The sequence below is a fragment of the Erithacus rubecula genome (assembly GCF_903797595.1).
Source record: "Erithacus rubecula genome assembly, chromosome: 2".
Lineage (NCBI taxonomy): Eukaryota > Metazoa > Chordata > Aves > Passeriformes > Muscicapidae > Erithacus > Erithacus rubecula.
Window position 1 is genome coordinate 64,287,884 of NC_136685.1, and position 22,922 is coordinate 64,310,805.

Consider the following 22,922-nt stretch of genomic DNA (forward strand, 5'->3'; position numbering starts at 1 on the left):
CAGAATTAACTCCGGATGACCTGTATGCATGTGTGTGCACTCAGATTTATGGAGCCTAATCCTCAGGAGCCTCTCTGCACAGCTGTGCTTGAGTCCTCACTGGAATTGTGGGCACCTCTCTATGTTGGTGGCCTTCTCAGCATCGTATGCCAATTCCCCCAGCTCTGCAGTGGGCTGAGCAGTACTGTGATCCTTCCTAGTGCATTTAAGGAGAACACGTGCATCTTGTGTATGTGGCAGGAAGCTGCTGGCAGATCTGTGATCTAGCCTGCCTCTCCTACATTATGGATGGTGTTACTAGCTGCTGTGAAAGGCACAGCCAGTCTAGAGCTCTGGAATGGGCAGCTGTCCCTGTCTGGAAAGGTTTTATCACCCCATATGGTGAGCATAAAGCTGGGACACCTTGGAAACAAAAATGTGGATTTTCAGATGGGACAAACAAAACAGGACTATTTTTCCACTGCTCTGGGGAAAGATGGCCCTTAGAGAATACTGTCCTACCTCCTCCTTCTCACCTCAGGAGTCTGGGAAAAGCTGCAGGGAGCAATGAGGAGGAGGCTTCAGGGATGGGAGCAGACACAGGAGAAGGCAGCTCAGGGGCTGCTGAGCATGCAGATGCCTTCCTGCAGTTGAACCAGACTTTCTCTTCAGCATATTGAGTATTTGTCTTCTCTCCATATCCTCTCTTACAGTGCTTTACCTCCTTATTTCCCTTTTACCTCAGTCTTTCACTTAAGTGTGCCACTCCTTCCAGGGTTTTTATTTCCATTGAGTTTTTCCACCCCCGCCCCCTGCAGAAAAAGCACTGAATTAGCAACTGCATGTAAAAAAAATAAAAAGTGCTTTTTCTCCTTCCTTCTTTTTTCATCTGCTGTCTGTCTTCTCAAGTAGTAGGCTTCTTTGATTAAATTATCTGTAATCTAAGTTTGTACTTTATCTGTCACTCTGGAGTTTCTTTATAGATTTACTCTTGGAAAGCTCAATAGCAGAACCAATTCTTGCTAAATAACAGCATGGATTAATTAATGCATAATTTCTGTATAACTGGAAGGCCCCCTAAGTAGTCAAGTCTACCTTAGCAGTAGATATATCTGTGACTTTTCTTTCCAATTTTCATATGGCAAATTAAAAGTACTTCATAAATGTTGTCCATCCCAATCTCTTGTAAAACAGATCTGTATTCTGAACTGGATATATCAGAGGGCTGTGCAAGATCACAAAAGATAGGGTGGTCAGATTTGGGGTTGCTGTCTGGCCTTCCAAGTTACCTGCAGTTGAGTGGATTGGTTTTTGAGCTGTTTGCTGTGATTCTTTGAATCTGTTTTATGAATGTGAAGTAATGTGAAATCATAGGTGACAAGGTTTTGGGAAGTTGGCTATAGTATTTGATTGAGTAACATCAGTAAAATTTAAATAAATTCATTCATATTCAACAGCCTTTAGTATAGTATAAGACTAGACTTATTTTGAAAACTGACATGCAGTTTCCTGGAAGAAAGATTCTGCATAATCCTACTCAAAATTCACAAAGAACAACTTTGCCGAATTTCCCTTGTTTGTTCCTGTATACTTTAAAGAAAAGGACACTAATCTCAGATTCTTCTCCAATATTTCTATTACTGACTCTGTTGTCTCAATGAATGTACATTTGGCTAAGCTGATACTCACTAAAATTTGCCAATATCTGAATCCATATGTATTTTGTCTTAATCTCCTCCTAAGTGAGCCAAATAACTGAAACTTCCTAATTCCTGGGCACCATTCTTATATAACACTTAAAAATGCATCACATCTACATCTGTGTCATTATGGCTTTGTGTCATGAACTCACTCCAAATAACATCTGTTGCAGTGTTGACACACAATGCATATTTTACAAGCTGTTTAAAAACATATTTACTTAGTGGACTAAAATTGTTTATCAGTACATACTCAATCCCAGGAGAATGTCTATTTTCTGTTCAAATTAAGATGTAAAAGAGGAGAAGAGCAAGCTGGACAGGCCAGGGAAAGTGGGGTCAAAACAAGTCTACAGGCGTACCCCAATAAATTTGTCCAGACTGGAAGTTGCATGTCATATGTGATCCCTTCAATGTCATGATGAGCTTCAACACAGTAAAATAGCATCTTAGGTTTCAACAAATGTATGCCAAATATGTTTTGCCAACACAGTGAACTGAAGGTGAGGCAGGAATCCTATACAGGGCTGCTAATCTGTCATCATGAAAGGTGTTCCTTGTTATTGAATGAGCCAGTTTAGCAAGTGGTAGGTATTTTGATAGCAGTTCACATTTAGCTCTGCTTTAAGACTGTGGAAGCAACCAAAGATGAAAGCAAAGTTTGGTCATTAAGAAATTTATTTTGGCAAGAAATAAATACAGTGGTATTTTATGTGTGTCTCTGAGACATAGCTATGAATGCTGTGAAATTTGTCAGGGAGACAGTGGAGGATGTGTACTTTTTTTTTACTCCTACCTCGTTACTGCATCTAAAACCTGTGCCTATACTTGGCTCAAAGGAAAATACCGGAGAAAAGTTTTTTGTGTGATAAACATTAAAAGAAATTGCAGTTTCAAGTTCTTATTCCCTTCTCTCCACTCCAAAAAGGAAACCTGGCTATCTGCCCATGTCCAGTACTTGTGTTGCAAAATATTCCTGTAAAATATTTTCTGGAAAAATTTGGTGAAAACTAAGTGTTTCTTTCATTACCAGGACACTGTTGTAATTGGCACATCTGCAGTTTGACCTACTTCTTTGTTTTTGCATCTGCTAAATAAATTCTGTGTGACTAAAACTGGTGCCTCTTCCCCAATCAAAACCCCAGAACTTCAATTTTCATCCTGGAGTTAAACTCCATAACTTTCTGAAAAAAATACTCCTTTCTGCATCCACAGGAGCACTAGGTATTAGAAAACCGGAGCCGAGAGGTACTTGTTTGGGTTTTAATACCTGGGTGTACTTCTGACCTATTGTAAGTTCACTAGAGCTGAGCATCATATGCAAGTATCAGAAGAAAAACATGAGGAACAGATCCCAGCTCCAGCTTTGTTAGTGGGAACATCTGTGGTCTTAGCTGCAGATGAAAGAGAGAAACTTAAAATAATGATGAGTTTACTTACAGGATGTTGTCTTCTGCCTGTTGTTAACCAATCTCAGCATTCTCACTTCTGGAAGTGAGAAGAATGGAAGGAACTGCTTCAGGCTTATCCACTCAAAAATAACTGCTGAGCAATTTACATCAAAAATAGTTTTCTTCCAATTTAAGTGGGTGATATATTGAAAAAATACAGTAAGACTCTACAGGTAAACATCTTAGAGAATTATGAACAATGACAAGCACTGTGCTGCTTTTGTCCCCTGTAGGTGTGGAAGAGCACTCACTTGACAACTCTCCTATACTGGATGACAGATCAGCACTTTACTCTGGAGTTCACAAGAAGCAATTCTACTTCGACGGCTCCTGTGAAAAGCAGCCAGAGGACGACTCAGACTCGCTTACTACTTCTCCCTCATCCAGCAGCCTTGATACGTGGGGAGCTAACCGGAAGCTGGTGAAGACCTTCAGCAAAACAGACAGCCGTGGCCTTATCAAGCCTCCCAAGAAACTTGGGACATTTTTCTCTTACCCAGAAGAGGAGAAGTCCCAGAAAGTTTGCCGCTCCTTGACAGATGGGGAAATGAAGAAGAGCCTCGGCTCATTGAGCCACGGGGTAAGTACAGAAAGCATTTGCTTTTATGACAGCAACAGGCACAAGCACCATCTTCTGGTGTCCCTGGAGGAGATTCAGAATGTAAGGAAGCAGATCCGATTGAAGAAAATGGATACTAACTATTCCTGTTCCAGAGCTTTTCTTTGCCAGCGCCCTGCTAGGAAAGGAGCATCCCCCACAGCTTGCGACCTGCAATTGCTGCGGCACAAAACGAAAGGGGGTGGAGGTTGTGGCTTCCCAAACAGAAGGCTACGAGGGCGCACCTCTGTCAGCGAGTTCAATATTACCTATGTGGTGGAGAGAAGCCTGTACAGTCACCTCAACCTCTCACAGCTGGTGCGTCCCGTTACTGACAGGACCCTGAGCAAGGCCGACAAGCAGGACCTGAGGAGATGCCTGCTGGAGGAGGATGAGGAGGCCAAGAGGAAGTGGGCTGCCACAGTGGATCGCTGTACTAAAAGGGTTCTCTTGAGAATCCACCAAAAGTCTGTGAGTCAAAGAGTTGCCATGAAGGTGGTCTTCCAATTTCTGTGAGGTTGCAGCGAACACTTTCTGCTTTGTACATTTAACGAAAATTAAGTGCTTCTGCTTTCTTTGCCATTAGAAACTCTTAAGGACTGTAATGCAGGTATAAAGGAAGAGGTTGATACAATCTTGTCAGAGAAGAGTTGTTGGGTCTGCCACTTCTGTGCGTACATAATAACTCAGTAAGAGTGAGCAGATGAGCAAATATGACAAAATTCTGCTTTTTAAAATTTACATAGTGCAGAAATAGAGATCACCAGTGAACAGAGAAGTTTTTGATCCTATAAATATGTTCTTTGCAATGCTTTGGGAGTCAGTATTCTCTTCAAGGGGTACCAAGAGATGAACATGATTTTCAGAGTAATAGATTATTGTTACTCAACTATGCTCTGTTTCTCTTCAGCTGTCATTGCATTTAATTGGCCCTTCCCTTCTCAGATTGCTTCTCATCAGTTCACTCACGCAATCAGTATTCTCCCATATGTACACAGCTGCAGAAAGACAGAGTCTTGCCTTAGGTGCAAGCTCTCCTGCTTGCTGCTCACCACCACCAGAATTGTCACTACTGCTTCTTCTTTCTGGCATGGAAAGAAGGTGGCACTTTCTCTCAGAGTATTACAGAAAGGGAACAAGGGGTGGCCAAAAGAGGAAATGGTACTTACAGTGAGAAATTAAGTTATTTGAACACTCCAGAGGGATCCAAAGCTGCTTCCTGATTATGTGACCCAGTTTTAATAGTTTCGTTAACCATGATTCTGAGTTTCCTAGGAACTTGCCTTTGGTGCCAGATCTCCAAAGCTGAGCCAGCTAGTCTGTTGTCTAGTTGACAGTGTTCCCTATTTTGGTGGATGGAAACAGCAGTGCACCCATAACATTAAGCAAGATATTCCAGTGAACAATACAGTAGAAACAGCTTTTCCTCTTAAATTGCAGATTGGGTTTTTTTTTTAAAGGTATCTGCTCAGTTTCTTTTGATATAAGAGTGACAGCTGTGGTCTCCTTGAATAGCCTGGGAGGTGACCAGGCCTTCATGGTTCACTTTTTGCTTTTTGCTCTTTGGCTATGAAATACAGATTTATTTTTTTTCTACTCCATACCATGAACATTCTCTCTTGGCAGCTTTACTGTTTGTTCTGCATTGACTGCTTATCCTGCCCCTCACAGGATTCTGTTTATTGCTACAGACATTGTACTCAGACAATGATGTTTTCCTGTAAGGATATTACAATGATAGGAGAAACCTTGCTCGTCCTTCTGTGTGTTGATTAATAAGGTTATATTGAACCCAAAAACATACTATTATGTTCCAGAGATGCCCCCTAATTAAAAAAGGCCCTCTAAAACTGTCTTGGTAAATACAGATGACAGAAGCAAACTCTTCAGTTCTTCTAATAAGTTTGTCTTGTCTCACCATACTAATTTCATTATGAAAAATACCTGCACTGACCTTTGCTTAATCACAGAGACACAATTAAAGAAATGGACAATGTTTTGTTGTTGTTGAGGAACTTTTCAGTCAGCTGCTTCTCCAGCCTTGTTTGAATGGGATAAATGTTGGAGACTTGCTGCCCATACTAACTTTTTCAATGCACTTCTTCCTGAAACTGCAAATAGCTGACAAGTTTCAACTAATGCCACACCTTCCTAGAAACGCTTAATGTTTGTTTGCTGCAACCTCAGGGAAATTGCAATGCCTCTGTATTCAGTGGAATTGGTCACTCTGTCTTGCCTTGCCATTCATTTTTGTCATTTATATTTGTTTCAGTGGCCTGGACATGCATGGAATTTTCAAATGGCATCAGTTTTTCTTTTCTCCCAGAAGAATAATATTTTTGATTGCATGGCCATTCCATTGAATATCCCTCTCCTCATCCACAGACCTTTTGTTTACTACAGGATTTCTAGGGTCCCTACTGGAATCTGAAGGTGGAAGCTAAATTTTACATGTATGGGGAGGTCCATAGTGAAACAGCAAGCATCCTTAATTGGGTGCATTTACTCAGAAGCTTTTAACCAACAGTTGTTTTACTCTCCAAGAAGACTTCCTTAGGAGGAGCTCTGGCTGGTTTGACAGACAGTTTTGCTCAGAGCAGTTCCAGATGTCCTCTTTTCATTGCTGTGATTGCCATACTCTGTAGGATTAGTTATAATGGTTCTTCACAGAAGGACCAAATTACTCCTAGCTAAACATGTTGTGCTTTAGAAACAGATCTTATTACTTGTGGTTGGTCTCAAATGTTTTTTAAAAACAATTTTTCAAACCTGTGCCATAGTCACATTGCCTTTAAACAAAAAAAAAACACTTAGAAAAATTCTACATCACAACATTCTCTTTAATGTGTGTGGGGGCTAGACAAAGGCTTTGAGTTCCACTAGAGTTGTATGTGTACAAAAACTGTCATCCAAGTTTGTTAGGTGTAAGCAGCAAGAAGCTAGAAATAAAACCTTTTAAAAGCTATTAATATGTGTGCTTCTAAGTGGTGAACAGGAAGAGTGTTTACTTTAAAAGAATGAACTCTTATAATTGTTTATCAAGTATCACAGTTTATACAGCTTGCTTCTTCCTAATAGATGAAGCCAGCTGGTAGCTCTCAGGCAGTGAGTTTTCACTGACTCACAATCCTTTGTAGGTCTGAGCCAATATGTAATCAATACCTAATTGATTCTTAAAGTGTCTGAAGTTACTCTGTTGGGTAGTTCAGGCCCTAAGAACTTTTAGTTCACAAGTGTTATCTTCTGCCTCCTGTTTATCTCAGCTCTGTCGTGAAAAGAAAACTTATCGTAGGCATCTGCCTGTCTTCAAAACCACACTCGGAGCCCAGAGCTGAAGTTGTGCAAGTTAATTGTAATGGCCATACCTTCCTTTCCCTGCATTGCCCCATGAGACTCCTGCCAAGGCCAGTTACTTGAGTGCTGTGCAGCTAGTTGGTCATTGGTCAGGTTTATTACCCTTGGATTGCAAAGAAAAAGCTGGAAGTGGCTAATGTGGAATCAGGGCTTGCTAAGTCTCTGGGGACACAATGCTTATGGATAGCAGGGCTGAGTTTTCCCTCCTCTTACCAAGGGCTTACCCTACTAGGCTTCCAGTGATTCCCTGTATTTCAATGGAAATGCAGCCATTCAGAAGGTAGGTTATTCAATGCTTTAAAAGATTTAGATTGGTGGTTCTCTGTTTCAGTGCTGCTGTGACTTATTTTATGAAGGCAGATGGGAATGAAGAGATGGAGTTGCCAGCACCTTGGAAAACTTGATGCATAAGATCAACAGTTTCCTCAGACCAAAAAGTCTTTTTTCTTTTTAAAAAGAGGAGTAGGCAGTAGATGACTCAACAGCAGCAGACCTTAGGCCAAGGAGTTGTCTCTGGAAAAGACAGACTCATTGCTTTACAACAGATCCCTGATTTATAATTTCTCATCCCTTCGTTTGTTTGTTTCTTTCCATTTTTGCAGACATTTGTATTTTAATTGGTGTTCTCCAAATCACAGATGTTCTAAGTGAGCAAATCATGGGGATAAAACTATCTGTCCTTGGTTTTTTTTTTGCAGAGAACCTGTAGCTTTGGAGGCTTTGATTTGACAAATCGTTCCCTTCATATTGGAAACAGTTCTGACCAAATGGTGAGTTTGAGAAGGTGCAGACTTGAAATAGCATAAAATGAAATGCACAGCAGAGTTATAATAGACTGAAGTGTAATTTAGGTCTGTAATAATAGTTTGGGGATCCAAAAAAACAGAGCATCTTTTTTAACCTCAAACTTCTTTAGCTTTGAGAATAACATACCCACCCATATCCATGTGTGTTTAAGTATTTATATACAGTATGTGTAAAAAAGTAGGAACAAGTGATCAAAGTACAGATCTAGGGGCACATCTGTGGGCTATTCTTGTATCTGACTTCCTCAGAGCATCACCCAAGGCAAAACATGTGCTTGCTATCCTTCCTTGGTAAAAATATTTACTATTTGGAATGAAGAGGCTAACTTTGCTGAAGATCTGCAAATTATTTGCATGGAAGTCATTATGTAAGAAGTTCATTATTAGTTTTCTCATTGTATCTCAGAGCTCTGGAGTAGACCAGGATCCCATTGTGCTGGGTGCTGTGCAATTGATCTCAGAGCATTCTTGAGTTTAAAAAAAACACACTCATCTCCCCTGAGATTTAATTCCATTTTATGTTAGTCATCTTGATCCCACTGTTACTGTTGGTTGGCCTGTGGTCAAAAATAACAGAACAGAAATGAGCCAGAACATTATATCAAATGAAATTGCAAACATATTTTTTTCCTTTTGCCCATATATGCTTTTCTGTTGCAGCATTGGATCTGATAACTTTTCTGTCCACTTATGTCTAAATTGTCAACCATTTTGTATGCCAGCATTATATTATTTTTTATGTCAGCTGGGGTTTTTGGGCATGTTTTTTTGTTGCCTTATTTTTTTTAAATATCAGAAATTACCCCTAAATTTGCTACATCTGTGCGTGGTTCGTTCACTCATCAATTTTCAACTCGGTAAACAAATTAACTTCTGAACTTACAGGGCTTATCTTTAAACATAGATACTTGTTTTGATCAGATTGGTTTTAATATAAGAAAGTGTGAAGTCTCAATGTTATATTTATCCCTGGGAGCATCAGTAGTGGGAGAGATGCAGTGCACTAGAACAATATATGCAGATTAAAGTGGTTTTTTTCTTGAAAATATAAGTCCATTAAGTAGAAGGGTTTTTTCAGAAAATATTAGGCCAAAAGCTGTCCTTAATTTCTGGTAAAAGACCAAAATTACCAAAGAAGTTGTAATTATGAACAACTTTGAGGGGGAAAAACAACATATTGTCAGAAATGAAGTATCAGTTGAATTTCAGAGAAACGCTTTGTCAGAACATTGATGAAGTGGAAAACATACATAAATGAAGATAAAAAGATAAATCTTGAATGTACAATATAGTGTACATTTATTTTAGGGTTTGCTATCTTGTAGCTAAATTTAACCAAGTCAGAGACCAAACTCAGTAGTCAATCTCTTTGGCCAGATGGATTTTTTGTGCTTTTTTGTGCTGTGATTTTTGGTACACCCTTGCCAATGGAGAGCGCTGGAGTACATCCAATAGAGCTGCATTGCTCTGTGGTTCCTGAAACACAGTGGAGCATAAGACCATGTTTAATGTCCTGCTTGGAATAAGGGCTGAATCAAACAAGTTTGGTAAAAGATCAGCTGATCTGTGTTAACTGTGTGACATAAGTAAGTGCTTGGTACCTTAAGCTGGTTTAGAAAAGGTTAAATTAATTCCAATCAGCTTTGTCTTCCACTATATAGGAACCAGCTAATTTAGTTTGTCACTACCCTGTTGTGTACCTTTAAAAAAGCAGTGCAAGTTTAACCTACCATGGTTGATGGATTTAGTACATTTTTTTTTTGTGGCGTTTGGTTTTTGGTTTTTTTTCTTTTTTTATGGTCCACAGTAAAACCACAGAGGTTAGTAGAATGCATGTCCAAAAATAAAAAGTAAATTTGGATAACCAAATGTAGATGCACACACACATATATATATACACACACACATACAGAGATATATATTTGGCTAGTATCTCAGAGGTATCTTTATTCCTGTTAAACTCTTTGTAGTATAGACCAACATGAGCCACAACTACTATTGTGTATCCTGTTAGAAAGGCTTAGCCTGAAATGTGGGATTTTCTATCAGATCAAAACATGTCTACACACAAGACTTTAAAAAAAAACTTGACAAATCAGGCCTTAAGAGTAAGCTACAATGGACTGCTACAGTGGTTTGCACAAGGTCTCAACAGTGAATTTGGAGCAGTAACAGGGCACTGTTACTGCTTTCCTATGTCTACCTGGGCACCTCTGCAATAACTGCTGGCTGAGGGGAAAAATGGCTCTTCTATTTTAAAGGCTTAAGCCCTGTTTTATTTTGCAGGGCAAAGAAGGAGACTTTGTTTATAAAGAAGTGATCAAATCACCCTCTGCCTCCCGTATATCTCTGGGCAAAAAGGTGAAGTCTGTAAAAGAAACCATGAAGAAAAGGATGTCAAAAAAATACAGCAGCTCTTTGTCTGAGCAGGTATGTAAGGTCTGCAGTGGAATCCACTTAATAATGGAGAAGTGATAATCAGTATTGATTCCCATGCATCAAGGCATCTCTGAAGAAATTTCTAACAAGATTATATGGTGTGACTTATTCCTATGTTCTTATAAAATCCCTCACTGTGAAATGGCTTCCTATAGATGCCAGTACCATGGAAAATGCATTTTCAGATTTTCATTTAAGTAGCTCATCAGAAGTCTGTCTTTGATGGCACTACACACTTCACTTCTCTATTTCCATTTCTTTTCTATCATAATTTATTAAGGGAACCAGTCTGTGACACAGGGTCGCAGTCATATATTTAATCTGCAATTTACACCCTAGTTTAAATTCCCAGCATAACTTCACATACACAGCTCTTCTCTGCTATTACTGGTCTTTCTCCATCTTAGCTTGCCCTGTGCAGCAGCCCATTAAAAACAGGCACAGTCTAGTCAGAAAGGGGCATCTGTCAGAAGATTTTCCTATTATTCTTTCATTACAGATTTTTATAGTCTATTCTTAAAGGCAAACCTGAAGTACATTAGTTCTAAATTAGGCATTGAATTTCAGTGGCCTAGAAACAATTGCTGTCTTTTTCTCTTTTCCTTTAGCAGAGTGTCAAAAATCTTTGGCATTTGTTTAAAACCGGGCTTGCCACTGGGATTGTGTAAGGAGTAGGTTGGAAAGCCGCTGGGAAAGCAGAGCTCTTCCTGGCTAACACCGCCCCCAAGTGGGCTCGGGATGCTCGCAGCCATGGGAAACTGGGGAGGGAAGATTTGCTCTTAATGCAAAGCCTTAGTGCCTGTAAAAGGAGTTGTTCATTACACTCATAGTAACAACCCCAGACTGAAGAATCCAGAGGCACCAAGAGGCAGAAATGTGGGCAGTGTTATGCCATACTTTGTGACTACAGAATTCCTTTCCTGCAGAACTGTTTATTAGCCATACTCATAACTGGGGCAGTGCTACACGTATGGTTATTTTAAAATAAACTTGCCATTAAAATATTTTAAGGTGTAACATGATTTGCTATTGATGAGAAGATGGTTTGGTGTCTCACTGGCTTTACAGCGTGCTTCTGCAAAGTCTGCCAAAAAAGGGGATCCTTTGAGAAATTGCTTTACAGTGATTTAGCAATACTTCTGCTCTTTGTCTCTTTCTCTCTCTAAGATTGACTTAGCCTCTGAAGTCATAGGCTGGGATGAGATTTTCCTAATTCTGCAGTATGCAAATTATAGTGTTCATCTAAAAGTTTTATGGCCATATATCTCCATGAAACACTCTTGTATGCAAGCTACAGTTCTTTTGTTTTCAAACTTTATGGCACAGTTGTTTTAGAATATTTATAACTTTCAGGCATCGTGACTCAAAGTTTGTTCCAATATCTCTTACTGCATGCAACAAAACAAGCAAAATTTATGCTAGCCACAAGTATCTGCTGCTTTGTTTTAACTGTGCTTCACAAAGGCTGACAGAATTTCAGTTTAAGAAAGACCCTTTTGGTTTTCTGTAATGCTTAACTAAATGAAAAGAGAAATTGTCTCAACTATTGCACACTGTAGCAACCAGGACACACATGTCGCAAAATCTTTTATATATTTATGCATTTATGTTTATGAGGATTTGTACTATGCACAGGTTGCATTTTCTAGCTAATTCTGGTTTTTGTTCTTATAGGTAAATGAGCAGTGATATAAAAAATTCACTGAAAAAAACCCCAAAACCAAAAACATTGCTTCATGTCTCACTTGCATTGTCTCAGTAGTTTGTGTTCATCTTTGTATAAAATCATGATTCAGAAACCTGAATTTGGCACTAGTTGTTTTGCAAGTACTGCTGACAAAAATATCATGTGTCATGAAAACCCTTGAATTGGGAGTACTGTGTAAGGTTTTTTCTTCTACTTAAAATGCTTTTTCAGACTGGTCTGTTTGCTCTCATCACCACTATCATGCCTAATAAAGTGGAGTTTCTACCACAGCTGGGTACTGCTAAATAAGTAGACAGAAGTTTTCAGCCTGCCTGGTAAAGAGCAGGGAAACAGAATCCTTTTCCTTTGAGGTGGACAAGCAGCTCCTCTCAGTGCCTATCAAACTCAACGAGTTTTCCTAACAAGTTCATTTGCCAGACTTTAATGGTCCAATCTCTTTCAGGAGTCCAGCCCTGGGATTGTGCCAGGCTCCCCGCAGTCACCACCCCCAGACACTGACTCCCTGGACAAACCCAAGCTGAAAGCTGGTGGCTCAGTGGAGAGCCTGAGGAGTTCCTTAAGCGGTCAGAGCTCAATGAGTAAGTTCAGTTGTAATTGTGTTGCTCCATTTCTGTGGCTTCAGGGAGCAGAGATCTCCACTGTAAGCAGAATCCGAGAAAGCCAAAGCAGAAACAGTGGTTAAAATGTGGAAAGGCTGATGGGTTAGTCATTAGGGATCTACAAAGAAATATAAGCTCTTTGGTGCAAAGACAGGGGGGTTTTTGCTTTATTTATAAAGAATCCTGAAAAAGTGAAATCCTGCTTCCTGTCTGCTGGGCCCTGCTATTACAATATAAATATTCTAATAAAAATGTAATAATGAACCTGTTTCCTACTGATCAAGTAGTAAACTGGCTCTTCTTTACACTGCATTTCTCCTGAGCACTCCATATGGGCCTTACACACTTCCTCGAGAGAAACCTTGAGTTTCTCTCATTAACTAATTAAAGGAAGAGTAGTATTTAAAACTCTGCTTTAGACTGCCTCTACAAGAGACAGCTTAAATGAAACACACATGCTGTGAACTTGCTACACTATTCACCAAATTTGTGGACTATAGAGGGATTCTGAAACCTCCTTGCAGGTTTCAGAGCTTGTTTTCCTCACAAATATTTTATGAGCAAAACTTCCCAGGAAGATGTCATCAATCTCTTGGGGTGTACCATAGATGAGACACTTGTTAAACAGCTTCTAGTTTAAGTATTGAGGGGTGAATTCAGGAAAGCAGGAGTGCAGAGTAGATTTGCTAACTATCCCATCCACATGTGTGTATAAGAAATAGTGGCATTTAAGAAGTTTCAAGTTCGATTACCATGTTTTGTGGAAAGACAACCCATTTTCTGTCTTGTCTCTGTTTATGAAGCTTCTTCACAAAGAAACTTTTTTTGTGAACTAACACTGTCTCTCTCACACAGGTGGTCAGACAGTGAGCACAACAGATTCCTCAACCAGCAACAGGGAGAGTGTGAAATCAGAAGATGGTGATGATGAAGAGCCTCCTTACAGAGGACCTTTTTGTGGAAGAGCCAGGGTTCACACTGATTTTACTCCAAGTCCTTATGATACAGATTCTCTGAAGCTCAAGGTACCAGCTATACCTGTTTTTAAGGAAAAAAATTTTAAGGAAAAATCTGTGTTTTGCAAAAATTCTAAATTAAGCCCTTTTTACAATAACTATAGAATTCTTAATCTTTTAATGAATTTATATGTGTTTTGGAAGCCCTTTAACCAACATTTAAGATTTCCTTATATAGCAATTATAGAATTACAGCAAAATGTTTTATAATATAGGTACTAGTGTTTCTCTGCATCCATGGAAAGAGACTTGTATCTTTAGCTTCTGGAAAATTAAAGATGTGCCATGAATTTCCATTTTGCAAGGGTTTTGCTTGAAAGATTGGAAAAGTACTTTGTCTGCCACAATGAAATAATCCTCAATGGAAAAATTTTCAGAACTCTTGGAAGAAATGTGCATGCACCTGCACACAATGTCTCTTAAAGGCATTTCAGTTAACATAACTTGGTTTGAGTTAATACTGAAATACTTTGCTAACTGAGTGGTCACCCCCTTTAATTTTTCTGGATATCGTCTTTAATTATTTTTAGTTGTGCTATATTCAATTCAAACTATCTGACTACTTATATTCATTACTTAAAATTCCAAGGGCAGCTAATTCCTATTAAAGCAAATGTGTGTAAGGTAATCTCTTGAGGCATGCAAAAGCAGTTGTGTGTCCATTTCTTCACTATGGTCAGGGGCACATTAGGAAAAGCAACTTTATTGGTTGCTTCTGCATTGGCTTCCTTTGCTCAGGAGATCTGATTTGAAATTCTGCTCATATACACTAAGCATGTTCTTATTTGCACCAATTTCAGGTAGTTGCAAGCATAGGGACTTTTGTACCAAACAGCACTGATGCTCTACAGAGATGTCAGCAGGTTTGTGAATCTGGACAGTTGGGGTCCATCCCAGGATCTTTTGTTGACTTGCTCTGTGGTCTGAGGCATATCACCTAATTACTTTCTCTTCCATTTGTAAAACAAGCTTTACAGACATTTTTGCAAAAGCTGTGGTTAACCTTTTGAAAACTGAAGTGTGTTGTCCATCTCATGTACGTGGAAATCCAAGTGGGTGTGTTTGCTTAAATATCTGTCAGAAAGCTAAATGGATTTCTTGCTTCTTTGATCTGCAGAAAGGTGACATCATTGATATAATCAGCAAACCCCCCATGGGCACTTGGATGGGTTTGTTGAACAACAAAGTTGGCACCTTCAAATTTATCTATGTGGATGTTTTGAATGAAGAGGAAGAGAAGCCAAAGCGGCCCACCAGGAGACGTCGAAAAAGCAGACCGCCCCAGCCCAAGTCAGTCGAGGATCTCTTGGATCGCATCAATTTGAAGGTCCAAATTCTCTCTCTCTCTGCTTACCCTTTCACTTTTGCTTGCAGGAAGGGGACCACAGCTTTGGAGTTGTTAGTTTTGGAAGCTGCACACCAGATTGATAATCCTAAGGATTGTGGCACCGCTTAGCAGAATCGGGTCTTGGGTGCAGAGTGAAAATAGCTGCAGCCAGGCAGAACTGCCTGTCAGGCCTGATGAAGTGCCACAGGCTGTGAGGCGTGTGCACTCAGACACTGAAAATCGTTGCACATGTGACCACAGGCTAGCACACCCCAGAGGCAAGCAAAAAGTGTAAAATAACAATAGTTATGCTACCTTTAAGGGGGACATTTTTTCTGTGTTTCTCTTCAGAAGTGCTTGGGATAAATTGATGTGGCTGTCATTCGCTCTTCATACTTCTCCCCTCATAAAGAGCCAAGCCATGTTGTGCCTTTGGGTAGCATGATAGCCAGGCCATCTAGCACACTGCATTCCAAGCACAACAGTACATGCAGCGTTCTAGTTCTGGCACAGCTACCTCCCTGAACTCAGAGCACTGTTTATGCAAATGATAATGTTATAATTTTGCTGTTGTGCACTGGTTTGCACTTATTTAACTTACTGCTTTTCTTGCTGGTTGCAAAAATCTCTTTTAGTATCTTTATTGACAAAATAAGTTGAATAAATATGTTGTCTTACCAATCTTCTTGTTTTTTCTTCCTTTGTGCAGGAGCACATGCCCACTTTTCTGTTCAATGGTTATGAAGACCTGGATACATTTAAGCTTTTAGAAGAAGAAGACTTGGATGAACTGAACATCCGAGATCCTGAGCACAGAGCTGTTCTCCTCACAGCAGTGGAACTTCTTCAGGAATATGATAGTATGTGGGATGTTTGAGGTTTTCTGTTTTACCAGAGCTCTGCCAAGAACCTTGTGAACCCCTTAAAGCAGAAAACTTGTTCCAGGATTTTTGATCTTTTTTTTTTTTTTCCTGATACAGTTATTTCCAGGGTAATCCTGTGTAGCATTAGATTTTTGAGGTGACTTAAGACTTGTTTGGTTCTGGTGCAATTACTCTTCATATAAGCCTTGCCACCCAATTTATTTTATTAATATCAAGTGTGCAACACATGACACTTAAGAATACTGATGTTCAAGAATAAGGATAACCTATTCAAAGTAGGAGGCTGAGACATAAAGAATAGGAAAGAAGAAATTTCCAGATTAGAGGGAAGAGATTAAGATGATCAAGAGTAAAAAAAAATATCAAAGCGCAGAAGTCTGTGGAGAAATGTAATGTGACTTAATTTCATCTGCACATGCTTTTAGTTCTTGGACAGTTAATTGCAGAATTGTAAAGTTAGCTTCAGGTTGTGTATATGACAATACAGCAATTTTCAAAGGGAATAAATAAATACATCAGTTGAGTGCAAAGAGTGAAAAACAGTGACCCAGTGACTGCAAAACAGTGCAGTTTTGCTCACTGAACATACCATCTTGGGCAAGTGGTTGCAAAGATAAGGGAAAGTGGAATAAGCCATGGCAGTCAAATGCAAGGGGTCTTTGCTGCACAGGAGTAAGCAGAGCCTAGCTGCAGCAGCCTAAGACATTGCTGAATTCTTCCTTCATTCCCAAGTGTCAGTAGAAGGTTGGTATTCACCCAGCAGTCAGTAGAAAGGATTGTGTGAGGGCTTCCTCAGCTGCTTCTGTGCAAATTCCTATGCTTTAGCTTGAACTGCCTTAGCAGGAATTTAAACAGCTGTTATTAAGTGGGAAATGCTTAATTCAATTACAGCAATATGTGTGGTGAATATCTTTAGGCAGTGCTGTGTGGCCTGTGTAGCTTTCTTGTTCATTTCCCAAAGAGGCATCCACTCTTTCCTTGCCCTTCTCTAGCTCCTAATAAAGTTGCAGTTGCAGAATTAGTTTTTCACTTATATCAGAGTAGCTTATTGTCACCTAAGATGAGCTTCTCTTCATTATTTGCAGACCTATTTAGAACGCTAAACTTCCCTTATGTAATAATTTTTTTCAGCACCATTCAATTTTGGTTTGTAAACTTGAAGATTCAATGGTTGGAAAGTACAAATTCCAGCTCCAAGTCAGGATGATGAGGAAAAAGAGAAGTGGAGGCCAGACAGATGGAATCTGGGAGGGGCAACAGCACAGAGTTCCAGCTCATGATTACCTTTCATGTTTTTAGAGTAGGAATTGAAGTGGCCATTTCTGACATTTTATTGCAGGGGAAAAAAATACCACAGCATAAACTGTATCCTTGTATCATGACACTGGTTTTCTGTATTTTCAGCTCCAGATTTAAGATTTAGCTTCTTTACAAAATATGATTTCTGACAAAAATTCTGGGTGTATTCCTGGAATTTAGTGTATGCAAGCTGAATGTACCACATTTGAGTGCTGGCTTTTTACATAGACCAAGGAAGAAGGGAATTGGCACCATTAGTCTCCTTCATGTCCCTTCAGCCTTTGTTAGGGGACAGTATCAAATGTGCCAGACTCAGTCCCAGTCCTTCTTCCAGGTCTTCTGGAACGTAATTCAGAGTTAGAAGTCAAGTTTCACTTGACTTGGTTCTTTTCAGTTCTTTTCTTCTGGTTTGGGTGTTAGAGGCTTTTTTAAATCTTAGAAAAAACTTTGACACAGTCATTTTAAATAAATTTCTGTGCTGGTAGGTTGTAGAACTTGGCCCCAAGGCAGCTGAGGAGCACAGGAATTCCATTCTGCTTTCATTGTGTAACCGTGCTGCTCCCTCACACTCTTGCTAAGGCTGTTGCTAATAATTTACCAAACAGGATGAATGTTTCCAATATTTGTGATGGCTTTTTCTAATGCTCCCTCTTTTCTGATATATGTAGTACAGAATGAAAGATTATAGAATCATTTAGGTTGGTAAAGACTTTTAGATACAGCAAGTTCAACCAAGTCCACACTAAACCTGTTTAAGGGCCACATCTACACATCTTTGAAATACCTCCAGTGATGGTGACTGAACCACTGCCCTGGGCAACCTGTTCCAGTGCCTGATCACCTTTTCTGTGAAGAAATTTTTCTTAATTCACAAACTAAACCTCTCCTGGCACAACTTGAGGTAGTCCCATTGTTTGTTGCTTGGCTGAAGAGGCCAACCCCCCACCTGGCTACAACAGTGCAATTCTAGAGGGCATTTAGGTGTCCCCTGAGCCTCCTTTTCTCCAGGCTCAACAGCCCCAGCTCCCTCATCAGGCTTGTGCTCCAGACCCTTCACCAGCTATGTTGCCCTTCTCTGGACACACAAGATGATGGTGTTTGAAATGGAAGGTTGAGAAGTTCAGCTGCATTTTCTGTTTGCCTGTTTTTCACTGTATTCTCACATCCTCTAGGTAACAGCGACCAGTCAGGATCTCAGGAGAAACTTCTCATTGAAGGCCAGGGCCTCACCGGATGCTCTCCTCGGGATTCTGGCTGCTACGAAAGCAGTGAAAACCTGGAGAATGGTAATGGTTACAGCAATGAGCCTTCTAGTTCCTGCAGTCTTTTCAGTAGATAACTTCACAGACTTTTGCTCCTGTTCCTAGCTAATACAAGCTACTTCCTACTTAACTTTGTCCTTTGCTCTGACTACCTCTTTCCCTCTTGTCTTGAGCCACTGGTTTTCACTGCTACTGTTGCTAATTTATTTATTTGCATTAGTAGGAAGCAGATCTCATTTCACAAATGACCCTAAAGCAATAGTCTTTCTCACTGCCATTCCTCTGCCTTCTCCACTCCCAGTCATATTCTCATGCCACTGTGCCTTATGGGGCTTGCCCTGGTTGCACACTGATGTCCCAAGTCTAAGAGACCACCAATGGAGAAGTCTCTGAACTTTACTGAGATTAGGAGGATTTATTTTGAAACCATAAAAAAGCTGTTAAGAAAAAATGTTCTCTATTTTAGGCGATATTTTTTTGTTTGCTTTGGGTTGCATGTTGCATTGTCCTCTGATCAGAACCCAGATGGAGAGATTTAGGACTTTTTAGTGTATGAACACTAAAAAGATAAGTTATTGAGAATTTGGCAAGGAAATAAATGATGAAAAAAGTGCTAATGGTATCAGTTCCCATTGCCTTATTCTGCATCCGTGAAAGGTAATGCACTGAAAAAATTACCAAGATAGATGATGTTAATAGAGATTGCTGTCTCTGATCTAAAGAAAAGGTTATTGTACTTTCTGAGCAGGTTTTACTTCAGGGATGGTCTAAAACTTGTCATTAGGGATGAAATATTAAAAGAGTTGAAATAGGTCTGAGTTGAGCATTTTTACTCCAAGCATTTGAGCCACACCTTGGCCTCAGACTGCCTGGATTCATTGCTAACATTCACCATAAATAAGAAACCGAGAACAGTGTAAACAAATTCTGTACACCCCTGTAGTGGCTGTTTTTTTCAATTTAAAATAAGAGCTAAAAATCTTTCTTTTAGTATATGCATTTTCTGTTAGTCTGCCATTTAAAAATAACCATTTATTGAAGAAAATTGCAATTTGCTTTGAAGCTGAATGCCTGAAATTGACAGTATACTAAATTCCTGAAAATAGGGAGGCTTTTTTCTTCCACTAGGCATGCTGGAATAGAATCATAGCTAAATATGTGGCATATATGACAATTTTCTTTTCCTTTTATCTCTATGTACAATCATAATGATAGCTGTAACACTGAAGTTAAAGTGCTGCCTGTACATTTTCCTTATTTTAACAATATAATAAAACCTTTAGAGAGCAATTGGCATTGCCTGTCTGGTTGGATACTTACATTTAAACTAATATTTCTGTCTGAGTTTTCCAGAATGTGAAATGCTGATGATTTTTATATTGTTTTTTATGTATGACTTGCTGCATTTCTGCATCTTTTGCTCACAAATGCATTTAGTGCTTGTTTTGAAAACCATTATGAAAAGAACATTTGATTCATTCAGAGATTTTGTCAAGGCTATTTAATCTGAAAAGTACTTCACATTGTTTGCAAAGTTCATGCTCCACAGTTGTTTATATGCATATTTTTTTCAAAATACATTCTGTTCTTATTTAGGATAGTCACTTATCTGGTATAAATATCATAATGTGAAGATCTGCACTTCATAAAGAGCAAGTGCATTCTGAGAAGAAACCAGTCTTCAGATTTTCTGGGGAATGGTTATAGGTAATAATATTATGACTAGTACAGTGTCCAGTTTGGGGCTGATTTTGGATCTTTTGGCATCAGTTGAATATTTCAGAGCTGCTCTTACATTTTGTCTAGAAAATGGTTTGCTATGTACTATAGCAGAGTATCTTTTGTAAGCACTTTTCTGGGTTCCACTGCAGAAATATTTGGATATTCTCCTAGGTATCTACAGTGTACTTATAGCAGCATTGTGGTTTTATTTCAGTTCACAGAGAGCAAGGAGCACGTAGTCTGTGATCTGTCCAGTGCAGGAGGTAACCATTCAGGATCAGACAATTAGTCCATATGAAAACAGGGCAGAGAGAAAAAGCTGTCTCTTACACTTGTGACAATGGTGCAGTTATTGGCCTTGGTTTGTGTGCAAGCATCAACAGACTAAGGTGCCTTTGGAAACCATATCAGAAATCCGGTTCTCTCAGGACTGGCCAAAAGCAGATAGCTACAGACTGGTGTAAGAACAGAGCAGGCATATGTAATGATTGCCAGCGTGGTCTTGGGGAATGACTCATTTAAGAACTTCAAAATTTGCTGTTGCCTGACATTCACCAATTTTCTTGAAACTTTTTATGAATGTTCCTGGTTTTCTGTAGAACCTCCATACCTAACAGTATCTGTATAAAGACCTCTGTCTTTATACTCCTTCCCAAGCCCTCTCTTTGCTAGTCTGAGAAGGCTTGTTAATTATTCTGTACAGGTCATTCCCATCCCTGTTCATGCCTGGCTTCTTTGAACCTTTACTTGTTACATTGTGTAGCTTTTTCAAGGGCACATGAAGAGATAAGAATTGCATGTGCAAGGTGCAGACTGGAATGATCAGACAAACCAGGCCTTTATCACGTTGAGATGAGGGTGTTCTCTGATTTGTTCAGCAACTGATGCCCAGATTCCCGTAGTACCAGGCAGGCAGCCTGCACTTCAGCATTCAGTTCTGATTAGTCAGAAAAGGAAGCAAAAGAACAAGTGGCCACATTGCTCAATGTAATGTGTGTTTCTACTAGTTTGTAATCAATAGAAAAAGCAATGAGGCCACTGTTGTCTGAGGTGCCATCACCTTTGTTGTGCCAACAGAGTAGTTTGAAATGAACCCCAAATACAGCCACAGAAATTGATGCCAAAATGAAGTTAACAAAATGTGGGATTTGGACACTGCATTCAGTGTCCGGTTTTGCATACTTAAATTTCTGAGGACCATCTTCCGTAAGAAAAAAATACTACAAGAAATGCTGAAAATTTTTTGGTGTAGCTATCTCCAAAGAGCTTCCTCAAGATAGTCCCCTCTCTTCTGAGGCAGATGATGACAAGGAATGGTAGTAGCAAGAGGTGGACAGTGCTTTGTTTAGAAAGAATTGCACCATAACATGCAACAGAAGAGTTGAATTATTGCCTGTAGCTTGAACTGAACCTGGAAATAATATATGCTTTGTATTTTGTGCAAGGACCACTTTTGTAGTCTTATTTTTTACCCAGACATCTGTGTCCTTCTGCACATATTTGAGTAAGAGATGCCTCTATGGTTTACAGCCCTATGAAAGGCATTAGACTGCATATCTGTACCAAGGGTTCACAAGACTGAGTTATTATCAAAAATCCCAACATTAAAAATGTGGTTTAAACTTTACTAGCTATACACTTTAAGCTTTTCAGGTTGTTTTCCTTTTGTTTTTCTAAAGGTAAGGAATCTTGCATTTGTGGACATTATTTATGTAACTCTCCACTTTGTGAAAACAACTTTAAAAAAATCTATTTTCAAGAAACACTATCTTTCTGTTTTAGTGTCTCAGAAGCGTAATGAAATTATACCTGACAGGAGAAAGGAAGGAATAGATGAAAAAAGAGAAATAAATCATAGCTCCCCTCCTGATACTGCTCTTCACTTAAATCACATTCAAACAAATTACATTCTCAGCTACTGTCCTTTGTACAAAGCAATAGCATTGAACCCAGCAATATCTTTTTAAACATTTACAAGCAGAGAGCTTAAAGTATGTGTGGTTATATGTGCTACAGACAAAATATTTTGAACTTCCTCCCATTGTCACCTCATTTGTATATATATATGTAAAGATTTGATTTTACTTTCACAAAATTTCTCTTTTCTTGTTGGTTTATTTTCCTTCATTTTCCTGTTCCTCATTTCTTCTTTTTTTCATTCCCAGGCTAATGGCTTTACACAGACATACCCCATTTCTAAAGAAATTAAATGCTGCTTACTGGATACCCTTATGGCTTCAACAAGAGCTTATATTGCACAACAGTTGGGTTTTTCACAGCTTTTCTTTTAGTACTGGGGTTCCAGTGTGGGCTTTCCTAAAATCAGTGTAATCCTGATAAACATATCAGATTGAAAAGAAGGCACGTGGATTTTGTAGCATGAGCTGTGACAGCAAGTCCCAGACAACAGGGTGAATTACTGCACGAGTTAGGCATGTGCTAGCAAATATGAATAATGGAAAGAGAACACTCCATTAAATATTGCCATTAGCGCCTGGAGGCACTAAAAAATGAATGTAACATTTCTTATGCATCTTTCTAATGTGATTGCAAGTTACTTTGAGAAGGTGGTGGCCTAGCTCCATGGAAGGGTGCAGACAGAGAGGTTCTTTCTGCTACTTCTCTGAGTTACCTGAACTCAAGGTAGCACAAACAGAGACAACTTCAGTGTAGGATTGTGTCTGTATTAGAATTTTGGGGAAATGGTCATATTTAGCTTAAACTGTGAACAGTACAGCTTTTATTTATTGTTTTAGGTTAAACACATTCTTTCAGTCA

General features: G+C 39.3%; 1 protein-coding gene across 5 annotated transcripts in view; it reads left to right on the forward strand.

Annotated features, from left to right (window-relative positions):
* LOC306813091 (SAM and SH3 domain-containing protein 1-like) overlaps positions 1-22,922 on the forward strand; it is a 515,485-nt gene that overhangs the window by 487,327 nt on the left and 5,236 nt on the right. For all 5 annotated transcript variants that reach the window (XM_079328162.1, XM_079328163.1, XM_079328166.1 and 2 more), the window contains exons 10-17: positions 3,364-3,710; positions 7,781-7,852; positions 10,175-10,318; positions 12,478-12,613; positions 13,490-13,659; positions 14,768-14,977; positions 15,687-15,837; positions 18,333-18,446. In XM_079328162.1, coding sequence (XP_079184288.1) covers positions 3,364-3,710; positions 7,781-7,852; positions 10,175-10,318; positions 12,478-12,613; positions 13,490-13,659; positions 14,768-14,977; positions 15,687-15,837; positions 18,333-18,446 — 1,344 coding nt within the window. The remainder of the gene's footprint in view (positions 1-3,363; positions 3,711-7,780; positions 7,853-10,174; positions 10,319-12,477; positions 12,614-13,489; positions 13,660-14,767; positions 14,978-15,686; positions 15,838-18,332; positions 18,447-22,922) is intronic.